Source organism: Amphibalanus amphitrite, unplaced genomic scaffold, assembly GCF_019059575.1.
Source record: "Amphibalanus amphitrite isolate SeventyFive unplaced genomic scaffold, NRLGWU_Aamphi_draft 000033F_arrow, whole genome shotgun sequence".
NCBI classification, from domain to species: Eukaryota; Metazoa; Arthropoda; class Thecostraca; order Balanomorpha; family Balanidae; genus Amphibalanus; species Amphibalanus amphitrite.
The window spans coordinates 1,212,855-1,229,960 of record NW_024881529.1 but is presented as its reverse complement, the minus strand read 5'-3'; the positions used below and the strand labels follow the sequence as shown (position 1 = coordinate 1,229,960).

Here is a 17,106-nt window from a genome sequence, read left to right as displayed (position 1 = left end):
GAAAACACTCCAGAAACGGCCGTCAATCGCGACCGGATCTGACCGGTCCACCCGCTCGCCTCGGCCGCGCCGCAACGACTGAAAACGGCGCCTTGTTATTGTGAGGGCTGGACACCCTACAGCCGCTGACTTATTCTCGAGGCGCTGTTTATTCGATGGAAGTTGGAATGGGTATCGTTTGAAAGACGACGGTTGTCATTTTCTTGATGTGCAATAGTGAAACTCGCTACTGCTTTTCCATACTCAGCATGTGAATATGCACAATAACCAGCATGAGGAAGAGCCCTAACGCCCAGATATTATTTCATGAATGAATTTTTAGCTTTGTAAAAGCCTTCAAAAGACATTGTTGTCTTCTTTTATTCTTAACGGAGTCATATGCTCAATCTTCATGCTCCAGAAGGAATACCCAGCAAAAAAGACCGCAGGTCAATCGGCCCAGCGATTGCTGAGATATAAACCTCTCAAAAGTGTTACAGGACAGACCTCATTACTGAGAAGTTTCCATTATATTGAAAACATTCGTTTCGCGCTTCGTGTGCTCGCAACCAGTAGTTTTAGTAATTAAAAATAAATTAAAATTTTGCGCGCATGGCCCACACTTTCCTCGTCCGCATCAGATGCTGCTCGTCGCTGCTCTGGGGTGGCGGCAAAAAAGAAATCTGCTCTGCTGATACAGCTGTTCCCCGGGGGATAATTCTGGGATATGACATGGAACTTCCATCCGGCCGTTCGGTCGCCACCGCTCGGTTAATTACCCGCCGGCGATTGGCTGCTTTTACGCGGTGCTTCTGAGAACGGTGACGGCCCAATGAGTGTGCGAGTCACACTGGGAACGGTTTACGGCCGCCCCCGGGCCGCAGCCCCGCAGTGCTCTCTCAGAATGGTGTCTGATTGACTAAGTGCATATATTGCAGCAAACGTGGGCCTGCGCAAGCGTCCTGTGCTTAGTGCATAGAAGGAGAGGTGTGTGTCTCCGAAACAGATGGGTTGTTTTAATGGTTATAAAAATAATTGTATAAGACATCGATTGATGACTTAGATTGAATTCTTAGGTATGATTACTGATAAGCATATCATGCCGTCATACGGGCAATCGTTCATCGTTTAACCCTATTAGTGGCAGGCTCCTGGCTACCCCTATTAGTGGCAGGGGGGGGCTGTTTACGACCCCCCCCCCCTTGATATCTCGAGATCTAACGGGCCGATTTTCAAAATTCAAACGGCATTCGATTTCGCTCAACGAGATCTACATTTCTAAAAAAAATAAAATTAAAAATGTCAATAGGGGGGTAGAGGGGGGTAAAAACGGGCAAATTGCAGATACATTTTAGTCTGTTTATTACGGCCAGGTTTCTGAACCAATCTTAACGCAACTTTTGCCGATCGATAGAGAATGAACCAGGAATTCACATGGATCCTAAAAATATGCATTTTCAAAAATCATAGGCGGATACAGATCATTGAGATTGGGGGTACACAAAAAGTATAGTAAATAAGGTTTTTGTTGGTACTGTTTCTAAAAAGGGTGGCAATGGTCTTGTTATGTTACAATTTTCTTATGAGAGAACGACTAAAATTGTATTGGTCATGCATAGGCGGTGTCAGGGCACCTGTTGGGAGGTAAAAAATAACCCCCTTTTTTGGACGCCTGGATCCGCCTATTATAGCAAAAACGTGTCAAAAGATGATGCACAATAACTTTGCATATGTTATCACATGATACCTTTCATTCACTGTTCGTAAAACTGGTGCAGCATCGTGATCTTCGCCCAAATGACTCGCTTCACGAATAGGACCCCCCAATTCCCAGTGCTCTGGAGCCGCCCTTGGTAAAGTTATGAACTTGAAATTTTCAGGGAATGTGCCCAATTTAGTTTTAGGAAAAGTCAGAAAATTTCAGCATCGTAGCTTCAGCGGTTTCGGAGATATCCCCGAAAAACCTGAGGGGTGGATAAAAACACCCCCCCCCCTGCCACTAATAGGGTTACCGCAATGGCTGAAGTAAACTCGGGTGAATGTCAATGATGAGGTCACCGAAGTGTCAGTAACGCAGTAATGCAGCCGTTTTCGTAAGTTATGCCAGTTCATTTCCCAGAATTCTGGGGTCATCACTGCACTGGGTGAAAATGACGCTATGATTTGCATGAGGAGATGAAATTCAATTTCATCGATTATCGTTTAGCCGTAAGGATACCCCTAGCATATTATATGACTAGCTAAACGGGTACTTGAAGTGTCATCGGGAACGGAGTAAATATCACCATATAAATTGATGTTGCCTCATAGGTATTAATGTGGCAAGAAATTTACAGGTTAAAAATCTGCATGTTCTGATAACTGATTTAATGATGAAAGTTGTCTATCTACCTGAGTCCTGTCTTTCTAAGTGCAATTTATCAACTTACTGTGATAAGAATCTAGTGATTCAGTAGTGTGTTCCACTAATTACATACCAAAGTAACCTACAACGCATTCGTATGCTTAGCTTTATGTCATGCAGAGTAGAAATTCCATGATCGGAAATAGATAATTTTGGAGGCGAAGTTACCGGGAAACAAAAGGTAAAAACTCTGACGTCATGTTTTTTTTTGTAACTCATTACGTTCTGCAAACACCTTCCTGTAATCAGCTTAGAAGCTACTTAAAATAAGAAATTGCTGATAAATTTACCTAGTAGTAGTAGTAGTAGAGTTTATTGACACCAGGTGCATGTACAAATGATGTAACTTAAAATAGAAATAAACGCGGATAAAACACAAACCTTAAAATGCACGTAAATCAGTGTCCATGTAAGTACCTAACCACTAATTTATCGTGCATTAGTAAGAAATGGGTTGGTAAGTACCTGATGATAAATTTTGTAATTCGTAACCATTTACTGCAGTTAAGCAATGTTTAACCGTCAATTATTTTCATCTCTCCTCTCTCCAAAGCTTCCCCAGCCCTCTCTCCCCGTCCCGCGTACGTCCTGCGCCCCGAACCGCGGCCGCGCCGTGACGCCCCCCCCCCCTCCCCCCAGGTGGTGGGTCGCGTCGGAGCGGCGCGGCCGACCGGCCCTAGTGTCGCCTCCGACGGCGCCGCGTGTGCAGCTCGCGGCGATGGCGACGCTGGCGGTGAACCTCTCTGACGGTGTCGATGTCGACGGACCGGAGACGGACGTTTTGCCGTCGGCGCCCGCCGGACTGAACCTGACCTACCTGCCAGTGCTGCTGTTTATTGTGGCCGGCATTGTGGGGAACGTGCTGGTCTGCCTGGCCATCTGCCTGGAGAAGGCGCTGCAGAACGTCACCAACTACTTCCTGCTGTCGCTGGCCGTGGCCGACCTGCTCGTCAGCTGCATCGTCATGCCGTTCGGCCTAGTGGCAGGTCTGCTGAGTGAGTACTTACCCTGGTCGGGGAGGCCATCCAGGCCGCTGCAGGACAAACAATTTCTGTTGGTGTCGATGTCTCAAGGTCTCTGATCTGATCTATTCTGCTTTCAGCGTAGTCAGCAAATAAAATAAAAAAGAAGCAATAATGGCACTTACCTACATCGATCCATTTCTTTATGCCAGCCACAATACACCACTAAAAGCTACACCCGTCTGTATAGTGTATACCTTCTAAATGAAGGCAAACATGTCGCAGAACAATTCCATCAACTTGCTGTGGAAGTTGGCTGAACTTTTTGCTTCTGATCGATGCTGATTCCATTTCTTTCAATGCCTTATTCTCTGTCCTCGTATTCCTTTACTCGTATTTGCCCACCTTGACCTCGCATTCCTTCAGTTCTTGTATTGCATATGCTCAATTGAAAATTGCTTAGTGGTTCTCAATGTCTGGAATCATCCATCCATGGACACGCCCATCATTTGCTGTCCATCTTACAATCGTCCGTGAAGTGCGCGCACACCCAAAATTCCATCCCACCTCGCGCCGTCCGAGACTGCCGCCTGCCGGGAGGTTAGGCTGTACCGCAGCACTCCGGGGTCATGCGGTACAGCCTATGCGTGCGGCGTTCGTGCTAGGCTGTTCAGTGTCCACCATTGTGCGCGCAAGAACGTAATTCATTATCAAATCGTGGCTAGACAGGAAGACGTGATTTTGACGTGAAATTGACCTCCACTGCTCATTTGAATGGATTCGGTTTAAGCATCTGGCATCTGGTCAAGTATCTGGTTAAATCTCAGCAACCAGTCGAGATATCTGGTGCAGCATCAAGTTCATTCTGTCATGGCGCTAAGCCGGGTCTGTTGTTTCGTAGACCGGTGCTACTGAAATTTACATTTCTCACGTCCATTCATATTTCTATAGAATGTTAGAATGCTTATTGGTTACAGCACAAACACTGGGGCGGAAAACTCTGACGTCATCAGTTTTGCTTTTTTGTTGTTGTTCAATACATCATCTAAATGCATTCCGCATATCACCTTCTGTAATCAGCTTTGAAGCTTCTTACTTAGAAATTTCTGTTTAATTTGCTTATATGTAAGCACTTAATCGCCGATTTATGGCACATTAGTAACAAATGGGTAAGTAACTGATGATGAATAAGTAACAATAAACATCAGTTAAGCAATGTTTAACTTTCTTGTTGGTTGGTATATAGTTCCACCATCGAGCAGTGTTTTCTGCATCCAGTTTGAGTCGGCCACTGGCCGCGGCACACTATCGCCTCTGTCACTGAAGGTGCTTCATCTTCGTCCGACCTCTGACCGCGCCAAATGGCGAGCAACACACTGCGAACGAGAATACCAGTCAACCAGTCCGCGGCTTAGTTTGACAAGCTGCTAGCAGAGAATGTGAAATTGTGTTCCGCTGCGTTTATTTGACAAATGTTACGTTTTGTTTGTTCAGTAAGAAAAATAATGCCTGGTCAAACAGATGAAGTGCGCAGTATGGTCAAGCAATATTTTACGCAAGGGAATTTGCAGAAGTGTTGACAAGTGTTGATTTCGGTTCGTCTCGGTTAAATCTAAATAGTTCAATGGATATAAAAAAAACTGGACTTATTCGTATATCTAAAATCACATAATTTCTCATGTGGTTAAGTCCTTATTAACTTGTGACAATTAATTTGCTATGGATGGTATGTTCCAGTGACCAGAAAGCCCTGTTTCTTTTTTAGCAACTTTTTAATTTCATAATTGGAAAGGAAACTCATCTTCAGGTTCCGTCGTAAATAGTGGTTAGCCCAAGGCCATCTATAGAAGGTACAGTCACTCCCCCGCCGACCAATCAGAGACAGATCCTGAGTGACGTCACCCCTGATGCTCGCAAGGGGTACTCCATTCGTTTCAACGTAAAAATGACTTATTTCATTTGAAGATTATTGATGGCACTCTACACATACCGCTCAGCCGTTGATGTCAATGGAATACCCAACTAATTTTCCATCGACAAAAAAGAGCAGCAATATGCTAAGAAATGGCCGGTTTTGAAGATACAGACGATTTAAAAACCCTCTGCAGCAGCAGGAAAGCAACGTAAAAACGCATCGAGCTTATATTTTTACTATGGATAATTCATTTTTCAATAAGTTTTTAGATATGTTATAGATTTAAGTTACAACTTTATTACAATATTTTCATTACTTGAAACTTTATTTCAAAATAATATTTTCAAAAATGGCAGCTGTTGGCCAGTAGCTTGGGAGCGATTGTGGCGCACCGCGCCATTAATTGTCCTGAGGCCCCCTTATGATGTCATCAAAAGTGGAGTGACATGGGCCTGGGTTAGCCTCAAGTTTTGTACAGTCATATTCAACAAGTGAGGTAGGTACTACATATGATTATCCTTCAATTGAAGAATCATGGAGCCAAGGATAGACCGACCGGAAAAGCGGATTCAAGCACAGCCGATTGGATATACACCCTTCGATTGTATAATAACACCCCGGCGTCGGATTCAGTGAAGGCTATATCACCAGGCGCCTTGTTATCTGAGTCACCACTCTATGTGGTGGCAGAGGAGTGCAAAAGTTGAAGTTAGGAAGAGTTAGCGCAAGTGTCTGGCGCAACATTTCCCGACACTACCTGTTGCATCCATTCACATCTTAACCCTATTCCTGGCGGGGGGGGGCCTCAGGAGCCCCCCCCCCCCCTGAGGTTTTTTGGTTATTTCTCCCAAACGCGTTGAGCTAGGAAGCTCAAATTTTCTGACTTTTCCTAAAAGGCTTCTACGCAACATGTCTGAAAATTTTGAGTTGATCTGACCTCAGGTCAGGTCACCAGAGGCGGTTTGGTGACCCTACCTCAGAAAAGTTTGCAATCACGCCAGAGCTAGAGTTTTTGACCGATCAATTTCTTCTCTTCAGGGTTTAGTTAGGGTACCAGTATGTGCAATTTGTATATCTCGGAATTTCGATATCGGTGACCTAAGGTCAGGTCAATTTCGCGACCTCCCCATTATAAGTCAATGGGGGGAAAATCAACTCCCTGTTTTTACCACTAAAACGGGTCGGAATGGCCCCATATACCATACATGACTTCATATACGATCAACCTTCACTACCTTGAGGTCTGTTTTGCTGTTGGGCAGCTGTGAGGTCATGTGACGTCATCAAAGGTCACCAAAGGTTTTTGGCCAATAACTCCGTACAGGAACAAGATACAGACGCGTGGATGGTCTCATTGTGTTCAGCTCGTCAAGACGCATCGAATGATATACATGATGACCTCGAGGTCACGTGACCTGAGGTCAACCTTTGACCTTGACCTTTCGAGGTCAACATATATATCATTCGATGCGGATTGACGAGAGGATCACGATGATGCCCTTAGTTTGTTCCTATCTTGACTAATTCGAAAGTTATTCGAGAAAAACTCTCTCCATATCTAGCGCCGCCATTTTGACTTTTTCGACCCCTGTGACGTCATCTTTGACCTGACCTGAAAATGACCTTTGTAAAAATTGTAGATCTTGGCCGTGCGTATCCGATGCCGTTTACCGCTTGTCGCTATCTTGCTTCGTTCTCGAGATCTCAGGGGGGGGCCGAATCGGCCCCCCCCCGCCAGTTTCTTGTCCCGGCGGAGCCCGCCAGGAATAGGGTTAAAGCTGAAAGACCTCTTACAGCGGATGTATGTATGTATAAATGTGTGTGAAACTTTGTTGAAAGCGCACGGGTCGCTTGAGAGTTGAGACAAACGGTAGGCCTTCCTTCCGAAAAGGCACAGAGACGGTTGACATTTACCGACGGCAAAGGTTGCGAGGAAGGCAGTCGTGTTGCAAAGTTATGAAAAATGAACATTTAAGTTTTGGATTTCATCTATGGTTTCCCCATCCTGACCCCTGTTGCTTTCCAGAACGCTTTGTGTGAGTACTTGTCTGAGTCTATACAACGCATGATTTGCCTCGAGCGCCTCGCTCGCTTTCAGCAGAGCTTCATGCCTTGAGTTAAAGATCTGGAGGTATGCAACAGGTGCACCTGTCAGGTTATGCATACCACCAGCATGCCCTGGCTCCACGGGGGTTTTGTGCTCTTCTGCCACCAGAAAGTGGCATTGACCTCGGTCGACACTTAGCTTGGCGACAGCCGTCTTCGAATCCGGCGCCGTTCCGTGACATTCACGGAAGCCGTCCAATCGGCGATGGTTGAATTTGTTATTGCACCCGTGGTCTGCCCGTGATTCCATGATCCATCCGTTGAGATACATGGTATTCTGACGACCCGTGAATGTTGAAAGTATGACTGCTGAAAGCTTAGACTAAACATGAAATGATGGAGGGACGATGGGATATCTTCCAATCCCAAATATTTCATCGCAGCTAGTTCTGGATAAAGTCGAATCAGAATTCAGAGGATATGATATGACGATGTAAGTGAGATTTGATGAAAGCTACGGGCTGCCTGTCGCCGACTGCCAGGGGTGAGCTCTGACCTAGGGCCACTCAGAGGTAGTGACTCATCGGTCTGATGTGTTAGCCGCAGAGAGACTACAACGATCTTAAGTTATTTGATGTCTTCTCGTTTGATCAGTCATCAAGCGAGGTCAGCATCGATTATCGATATTTGATACGTTCTACTAATGCCACAGCCTGTACAGGATTAGAACAGCCACTCCAACTCAACGCTAGAGGATACGAATGCCCTAGATAAGCGAGCAAATGGCTTCGTTAGAGTTAATGCCACCATCACTGGTCGCCAGCGCTTCCAGGCAGCATCAGCATCCCCGGGGAATTATTGCTCATTGGGGTCAACCTAGACGGCATGGTAAGCAGCGACGGCGTTGCATATGCAATGAGCATTCTGTATCTACCTGTTCGTTCGGTTATTGATGGCGCTGGTTCGGAGCTCGTTGTCCATCCCATCGGTATAATGTTCCAAAAGCTTTCCTTTCAGCGATGCAAATCTAGCTCAGGGTGGCTGTGCTACCTTTCGTCAGATCGTTCTTGGTAGTTCCGCTTACGGATGGCCGGTGTTGCGGCTGCTATTCGCTTTTTACCTGCAACAAAAGACTGTTTGCTCTTCCAATGCGTCGGGGTGCCTCAAATCAGTGAATGACCAGAATAACTGACGACAAGACTAGAAGGAAACTTATGACTGGTGAATGACTGGCCGGCTGACTCGGGTCTCCGTACCGGGAGGGTGTGACGGCGACACGAGCACGCGCCGGCCCGCCCTGTCATCTCGAACCGTGAAGCGACTCGCCGGTTAGAAGAACCGCCTCTGCAGCTCACTGCTGGCGTAAACCCGTGCCGGCAAACAGACGGTCTTTGTTTGCAACACGTCTGGCCACATTTCCCGTCTGCAGGTTTTATGTCTTGCGCTGAAGCTGCTCCTGGTGGATGGGTTTTCCTGAAAACGATCTGTCACCGGTCGCGTCGCATGACATTCTTTGGAGAAGACGGTGTAGAGAGGGGGGACGGCATGTGGAGGCATACCCGTGGGGATAAAATAGCAATGCATTTAGATAGATAAAGCTATGCATAATATTGTATGTATTCCTACATACTGAGAAAGACTAGATAGAGAGTGAGAGAGAGAGAGAGAGAGAGAGAGAGAGAGAGAGAGAGAGAGAGAGAGAGAGAGAGAGAGAGAGAGAGAGAGAGAGACAGACAGACAGACAGACAGACAGACAGAGAGAGACGCTTGTAAGAAAACTGAGAGAGCGGAGCCGCGGTAACTGCAGGCGCAGCCTCCGTCTCGAAGTTCCGGTCGTACCGAGCGGTGTGGTGCCGCGGGACGGACAGGACGTTCCTGTGGTGAGAGTTCTGCTATACTGGGGAGGGTATTCAGTCAGATCTGCCGGAAATTCTAACGGAAACAGATCCCACCCAGCCGCGCCTGCCATGGGCCACCATGGCGCCGAGCAGAAACACGGTGGTGGTGAAAACTCTGACCCACTTAATGGTCTTATAAAATGCTTGATGGTTTGTTGTGTTTTCCACTACATTTATGTCAACAGTGACTTAGTTTACAATGTCACTGTGTCAGAGTTCTAACTAAATGTGGCATGCGCCATTATATTCATTATTGAGAGCAAGCACCTTAATGTTGCGCTAGACCAAGCGTCTGTGAATCATCTGCTCCATTGGTGATGCAGCAGTGTGCGCTGTTTACGGCGGCCCTTTGGTATCGGCGTCGAACAATGTATTTATGGGCCGTAAAACGGTGTGCTAAAGCGGCACAGATAGCATCTCGGCTGGCTGGACTCGGCGAACCGGCATCCACTCAGAAGTGTAAACGTGTTGCGGTACTTTATGTGGTCACGAAGCAGAGGTGCCGCCGACATGGACAGACGTGTGGGTCGGGGGTGGTAACCATGAGTCTACCGTGTGGTCACGACAAAATTCCTGTCGATTTGAGAATAGCTGGCGACTTATTGCATTTACTAACGAGGCAGGAGTAACACACGTGCAATCTTTGAAAATGTGACAAGAGGTGGTATCTGAACAGATTATGTAGAACTTAGAAGTCTGACAACCATACTTCTAATTTCATTTCAAGTCGCGGTGTGATGGAAGCATTTCAGTTTTACTGTTTTTTAGCTCTGCTCGCAATGCAAAAAAAAATCAATGCAGTTTTGACTGTCCAAACAAATGGATATCCAGCAAAGAAAATGAAAGTACCTACCTTCCCAAACAAATGGATATCCAGCAAAGAAAATGAAAGTACCTACCTTCTTACCAACTAATAAAATTTCCCTCAGGTTCCTCTAGCGTGACATGAGTACTGAATAAGCTGCATTTTTTATCACAAATTATTTTGATCACAAATGATATATAACGATAACTGAGTGCGATTAACTGGGCGGGCGCGTTATGATCAATGCAATAGCAACAGGACCAATTCAAGCCATACATGCAATGTTAGGTGAAAAGGAAGTGCTATGAAGACTTCGGTGGTTGGTTGTAACCCTTATTGGATGTTAACGTTAAGCGACCTTCCGTGGAGTTTGTTGGAATGACTCGATGGCTTGGATTGCATCCCCATTCAAGTTTGTAACACGTGATGATCCTCTGAGAGGTTACGAAGTCGGTGTCCACAAACCGACGGAAACGGCCCCAAAGTTTACACATTTGCCAGGCAGCAGATTCAGGAAATAATCAATCAAAATTAATCTGCTTCTAAAAATATCGCCACTGAAGTGAATTGGTTTGAGACGGATGAGCCACCAGAAGAATGGAAGATTAATCTCGTCACAATTATGCGTTCATACATAATATCTAGAAACAGAACATCTAGATCCAGAACATCTAGGTCTGTATCGGTCTACAATTTATCTCATCGATTGGCGAATCGCGCCGGTCCTGGTCTGCGGTGTCGCTTCTGCCCCGGTCTGCGATGTTGCTAGATGTCGTATTCTGCAATGTCGCTAAATGTCGCGCTCTGAGGAGTCACTCCTGCCTCGATCTGTGGTGTCGCTTTACCATCTTGGTCTGCGGTGTCGCTTCTGCACCGGTTAGATGGCCTTGCTCCGATCTGCGTTGCCTCTAAATGTCGCGCCCTGCGGCCGGGTCTCTGAGTTCCCATCGATCGACCATCATCGTTCGGGCCCGCTCCGTCAGGGATTTGTCTCAATTATCTGCCGATGATGTGTGACAGTGGCTGATGAGTAAGGAACCATCCTTTCCTCTCCCCTTCTCTTCCCCTCCTCTCCCTTTCACCTCTCTCCTCGGTTGGTTGTCGCGTTTTTCTCTATACATAATAACAATTTTTACCAGAATGCACTATATTTTTATTTTACTTTCCACGATGTTCAACCTAAAGACAGAAGAAAAAATGCAGTTGCTGGTACTTTCTTTGTACTAGATTTCTCGGCGTATTTAATTCGAGGTGTTTCGTAAATTCTCATTGCACCAAGACTCGAATCTCTGTTACGTCATCGATAGCATTCTGTTCTTTTCTTACTCCACACATTGCTGTTTACTGAGCAAACCCCAAGCAATTGAATCACAGTCGGTTTCCATTGACCAGACTCAGACAAATGCACCGTTATTGACTTTGACTGTTTTGCAGGGACAAACAAAAGATCGGGTATCCAGCACTTTTTCCGTCGGTGATGGACCACGGGAAAAGCATGTAGGACCTACAGCATTCAGTATGAAATATTTATATAGATTTGGGTGGCTGTTCATTCAGCTGTTAGTCAAACTGTCACTGTGGCAACTGCAAGGCCGATCTAGTGTCTTATCATAGCAGCTGCATATGCTTGCTGATTAGGGCTAAATGGCACTCAAATATACTTAAATGGTCGTTTCATAAATTCTACCATTCATAAACACTTGACAGGTATTTCAAGTAAGCGCTATCAATTCACTGCGAAGTGGATTACGTCATTCATAATACAACGGCAAAAAAGTGATGTAATTCAGAAATTTGCTGTGGAAGAAGCACCGGTCCATGGCAGTCTTGTCGTCATCGCTCCAACAGCAGAGTTACCACTACATAAAATACGGAGTCACGTTGAGCGCCTACGACCTCACTACAAAAAGTAACAAGCTGAGGGTTTCAAACTACATAGGGCGACGGTACTCCGTCTTCCTCAGCTACTCTCAGCCCCACTCTGGACAGACATTGTGTACAGGCCGAGTCTGCGCCACTTCTGCTAACGTGACAAACTTGCTGAATTAGCGGACCGAGTGTCTGGCCGTCCATGTCCGCGAATACCGCCGAGTTTGTCTCGTAAAGTCCGTATCTGGCCGGTGACAGGACGAGAACCTTTACATCTCAATGGGTGTCCCATAGAGGACGTCGGTAGCAGGGCGGCTCGCTGGCCGCGGGGACCGGATGTAACTCGAGCAAGTGAGCCAATTGTTGACCAATAAGGCGGGCCGACCGGCCCAGTGGAATAAAGCGTTATCATGCCGCGGAGCAGGGGCTGGATTGGCGCTGCGACTAGCTGGATTGATCCGGTAATCGGCCCTGATAGCGTCCAGATGTTGTCATCGAATCTCGCCGATGGCGAGCAGGAGGTTGAAATGGGCCGGCTGAGTTGGCCGCTATCGCTGCAGACCGGCGGTCGAGAAGGCGGTTACAGCGCGCCACCGTAGTCCAGGCTAATCACCGTGAAATGCGACCCAACTGACTACAGCGGCCGAGGCTGTGGGCTCACTAACCTGATTGCTGCGAGACCTGATAGAAGAAGTGGGTCCAATTATGCTGCATCGCTGAGCTTCGGACAGCTACATATGTATTTGTATCTTATAGTTTATCTGTCAGCGTTCTTATGTAAAGAATGTTGCAGCAAAAAAGTGATCTGGCGTAAACAAAGTTGCCAACGATCGCCGCCCTGTTATTTATTACGTAGCGGGGCTATCGTAATAAATGCCTCTGAATCCCCTCACAAGCTGCATGACATGCACTGAGTTCTAAAGGCTGTAAAAGTGACCTACTAAAATAAAAATAAAAGCGGTCTTTCTTTTCTTCTGTGTGGCGTGTGACGACCCATGGGTAAGCAACAGGTATTATTAACAGTTACGGATAACACTTATAACAGAGGACTGCTGACACTGTGTCACACTCGTGGTAAACATTTCGGGCGCCTCTTGTTAGCTGAGAGGACCTGAGCTCCCATACCACATTCACCAGTCATTCCTGGCGCTCCTTGGTGTCCGATGTCAGCAAACGCTCACCGGAATGTTTCGGGGTTTGCGGACGACAAAGACACGCTGCTGCTGATTAGTTGCTACGCGTTGATGGTTTATCATGTGGGCAGGATATGTTTGCAACTTGACGATTCGACAAACTGATGAATAGCGTAAATTACAGCCAAACGCTCGAACGAATAATTTTGAAGCATCTGATTAACATTTTCCTTTAGTTATACCTTCTTAGAAAACAGTGTTTAATTCTAGTAGGAAAAACGGTTCGGCAATTTTCTAAAACGGCATTTCTCTTAATCTTTAATTCCGTCCTTCACAAATCGTTATTCGCTCGATGCGAAACACGCTTTTCACCTAAGCGCTGTTTGCACTCGAGTTTCATCCAAACAGAGGGTGTTTCCCGACGTTTCCAAATCCGTTCGTGCGCGGTGAAAGTGACATCTAAAAACAAATCGCCGCGGCAGCGCGCCTCTTCCATCGGCCGGGCCATCGCCGGGGCCGATATCGGGCCGATACAATACGCCGGGCCGGTGCGGCGCGTCGCCATTGAGCGCAGTGTCACCTACGGCGCTACTCGAGTGGGCCCCCAAAGTGCCCCGACGTCATATCGTGCCACGTCTAAAACACTCGGCTTTCAGAGGCGGCTTTTGGCATTGGCAGAGGTTTGGTGGCCTTCCTAGCAAACAGAAACGCTCAGTTGAGATTGGACTTAGCTGGGGCAGGGCTTGACACCGATGTTGGAAGGATTCGGGATTGGAGTGAAAGTAGAAGAGAACAGGAGTCGGATTTGAGGGAGGGTTGAGTCAAACTTAGAGTCAGAGTCAAGAATGACACCTACTAGTGTGAGGGTTGCAGTAATTTGTATGGATGTTGCCCCAAATGACTCGACGGAGATCATCAGAAGGTTTTTATCAAGACTGCTTGTCAGTCGGTCTTCTGAGTTATTCCACCAAAAGAGTGAAGATGACATGAGCGCTTTGTTAGTGTGGTTTGCAAGCTGTTCTTTGTGGGTTTACTCGTATATTGCTATGCTAGAAAAAAAGGATGGAATTATGAATGTCCGTCAAGACAGCCCATATTCAGCCCAGATTCAGCCCGGATTCAGCCCAGATTCGGGACACCTCCGATCAAGCTGAAACTCGCACACAATGTAGGCCATGACATGCCCAATCCACAGTACAAGTCATTCGGTGGCACTCCCAGCCGTTTGACCTACAGAGGTAAGCAAAGGTCACGTGGCCCAAATTTGCACAGCAGATTGTGGCCCACCCAGTAGAGCTAGAGCGCCAAAAATGGCACCAATCGACTCGCCAGCATCTAATCTTACTTTCCCAACACTCATTTGACCTCTCAAGGTCATGCGATGACCTAAGGTCATTTGTGGGCTATGTCGAAAATACACTTGCACAGCAGTTTTCGAGTAGATGGATTGACCGAATTCCAAATCAAAGCACATCATCGGGTAGCCCATAGGCCGTAGTAACTTTCCTTAAAAATCTCTTTTCGATATGTGACCCCGTTTGACCTCGGCAGGTCAAAATGTGCAAATAAACGACACTCAATACGTCGCAGCCCGGATTCAGCCCAGATTCGGGACACCTCTGATCAAGCTGAAACTCGCACACAATGTAGGCCATGACATGCCCAATCCACAGTCCAAGTCATTCGGTGGCACTCCCAGCCGTTTGACCTACAGAGGTAAGCAAAGGTCACGTGGCCCAAATTTGCACAGCAGATTGTGGCCCACCCAGTAGAGCTAGAGCGCTAAAAATGGCACCAATCGACTCGCCAGCATCTAATCTTACTTTCCCAACACTTATTTGACCTCTCAAGGTCATGCGATGACCTAAGGTCATTTGTGGGCTATGTCGAAAATACACTTGCACAGCAGTTTTCGAGTAGATGGATTGACCGAATTCCAAATCAAAGCACATCATCGGGTAGCCCATAGGCCGTAGTAACTTTCCTTAAAAACCGCTTTTCGATATGTGACCCCGTTTAACCTCGGCAGGTCAAAATGTGCAAATAAACGACACTCAATACGTCGCAGCCCGGATTCAGCCCAGATTCGGGACACCTCCGATCAAGCTGAAACTCGCACACAATGTAGGCCATGACATGCCCAATCCACAGTCCAAGTCATTCGGTGGCACTCCCAGCCGTTTGACCTACAGAGGTAAGCAAAGGTCACGTGGCCCAAATTTGCACAGCAGATTGTGGCCCACCCAGTAGAGCTAGAGCGCTAAAAATGGCACCAATCGACTCGCCAGCATCTAATCTTACTTTCCCAATACTCATTTGACCTCTCAAGGTCATGCGATGACCTAAGGTCATTTGTGGGCTATGTCGAAAATACACTTGCACAGCAGTTTTCGAGTAGATGGATTGACCGAATTCCAAATCAAAGCACATCATCGGGTAGCCCATAGGCCGTAGTAACTTTCCTTAAAAACCGCTTTTCGATATGTGACTCCGTTTGACCTCGGCAGGTCAAAATGTGCAAATAAACGACACTCAATACGTCGCAGCCCGGATTCAGCCCAGATTCGGGACATCTCCGATCAACCTGAAACTCGCACACAATGTAGGCCATGACATGCCCAATCCACAGTCCAAGTCATTCGGTGGCACTCCCAGCCGTTTGACCTACAGAGGTCAGCAAAGGTCACGTGGCCCAAATTTGCACAGCAGATTGTGGCCCACCCAGTAGAGCTAGAGCGCTAAAAATGGCACCAATCGACTCGCCAGTATCTAATCTTACTTTTCCAACACTCATTTGACCTCTCAAGGTCATGCGATGATCTAAGGTCATTTGTGGGCTATTTCGAAAATACACTTGCACAGCAGTTTTCGAGTAGATGGATTGACCAAATTCCAAATCAAAGCACATCATCGGGTAGCCCATAGGCCGTGTATTAGTAGCCCATAGGCCGTGTAAGTGTATTTTCGACATAGCCCACAAATGACCTTAAGTCATCACATGACCTTGAGAGGTCAAATGAGTGTTTGTAAAGTAAGATTAGATGCTGGCGAGTCGATTGGTGCCATTTTTAGCGCTCTAGCTCTACTGGGTGGGCAACAATCTGCTGTGCAAATTTGGGCCACGTGACGTTTGCTGACCTCTGTAGGTCGAACGACTGGGAGTGCTACCGAATGACTTGGACTGTGGATTGAGCATGTCATGGCCTACATTGTGTGCGAGTTTCAGCTTGATCGGAGGTGTCCCGAATCTGGGCTGAATCCGGGCTGCGACGTATTGAGTGTCGTTTATTTGCACATTTTGACCTGCCGAGGTCAAACGGGGTCACATATCGAAAAGCGGTTATTAAAGAAAGTTACTACGGCCTATGGGCTATGGGGATGATGTGCTTTGATTTGGAATTCGGTCAATTCATCTACTCGAAAACTGCTGTGCAAGTGTATTTTCGACATACCCCACAAATGACCTTAGGTCATCGCATGACCTTGAGAGATCAAATGAGTGTTGGGAAAGTAAGATTAGATGCTGGCGAGTCGATTGGTGCCATTTTTAGCGCTCTAGCTCTACTGGGTGGGCCACAATCTGCTGTGCAAATTTGGGCCACGTGACCTTTGCTGACCTCTGTAGGTCAAACGGCTGGGGAGTGCCACCGAATGACTTGGACTGTGGATTGGGCATGTTATGGCCTACATTGTGTGCGAGTTTCAGCTTGATCGGAGGTGTCCCGAATCTGGGCTGAATCCGGGCTGCGACGTATTGAGTGTCGTTTATTTGCACATTTTGACCTGCCAAGGTCAAACGGGGTCACATATCGAAAAGCGGTTTTTAAGGAAAGTTACTACGGCCTATGGGCTACCCGATGATGTACTTTGATTTGGAATTCGGTCAATCCATCTACTCGAAAACTGCTGTGCAAGTGTATTTTCGACATAGCCCACAAATGACCTTAGGTCATCGCATGACCTTGAGAGGTCAAATGAGTGCTGGGCAAGTAAGATTAGATGCTGGCGAGTCGATTGGTGCCATTTTTAGTGCTCTAGCTCTACTGGGTGGGCCACAATCTGCTGTGCAAATTTGGGCCACGTGACCTTTGCTGA

The 17,106-nt window shown here is 46.8% G+C and overlaps 1 protein-coding gene across 1 annotated transcript in view; it reads left to right on the top strand.

The window, feature by feature from the left end:
- Positions 1–3,048: 3,048 nt before the first annotated feature.
- The window catches only part of LOC122369261 (histamine H2 receptor-like), a 62,330-nt gene continuing 48,272 nt past the window's right edge, over positions 3,049–17,106 (top strand). The window contains exon 1 of the mRNA XM_043343863.1: positions 3,049–3,378. Coding sequence (XP_043199798.1) covers positions 3,102–3,378 — 277 coding nt within the window. The 5' untranslated portion in view covers positions 3,049–3,101. The remainder of the gene's footprint in view (positions 3,379–17,106) is intronic.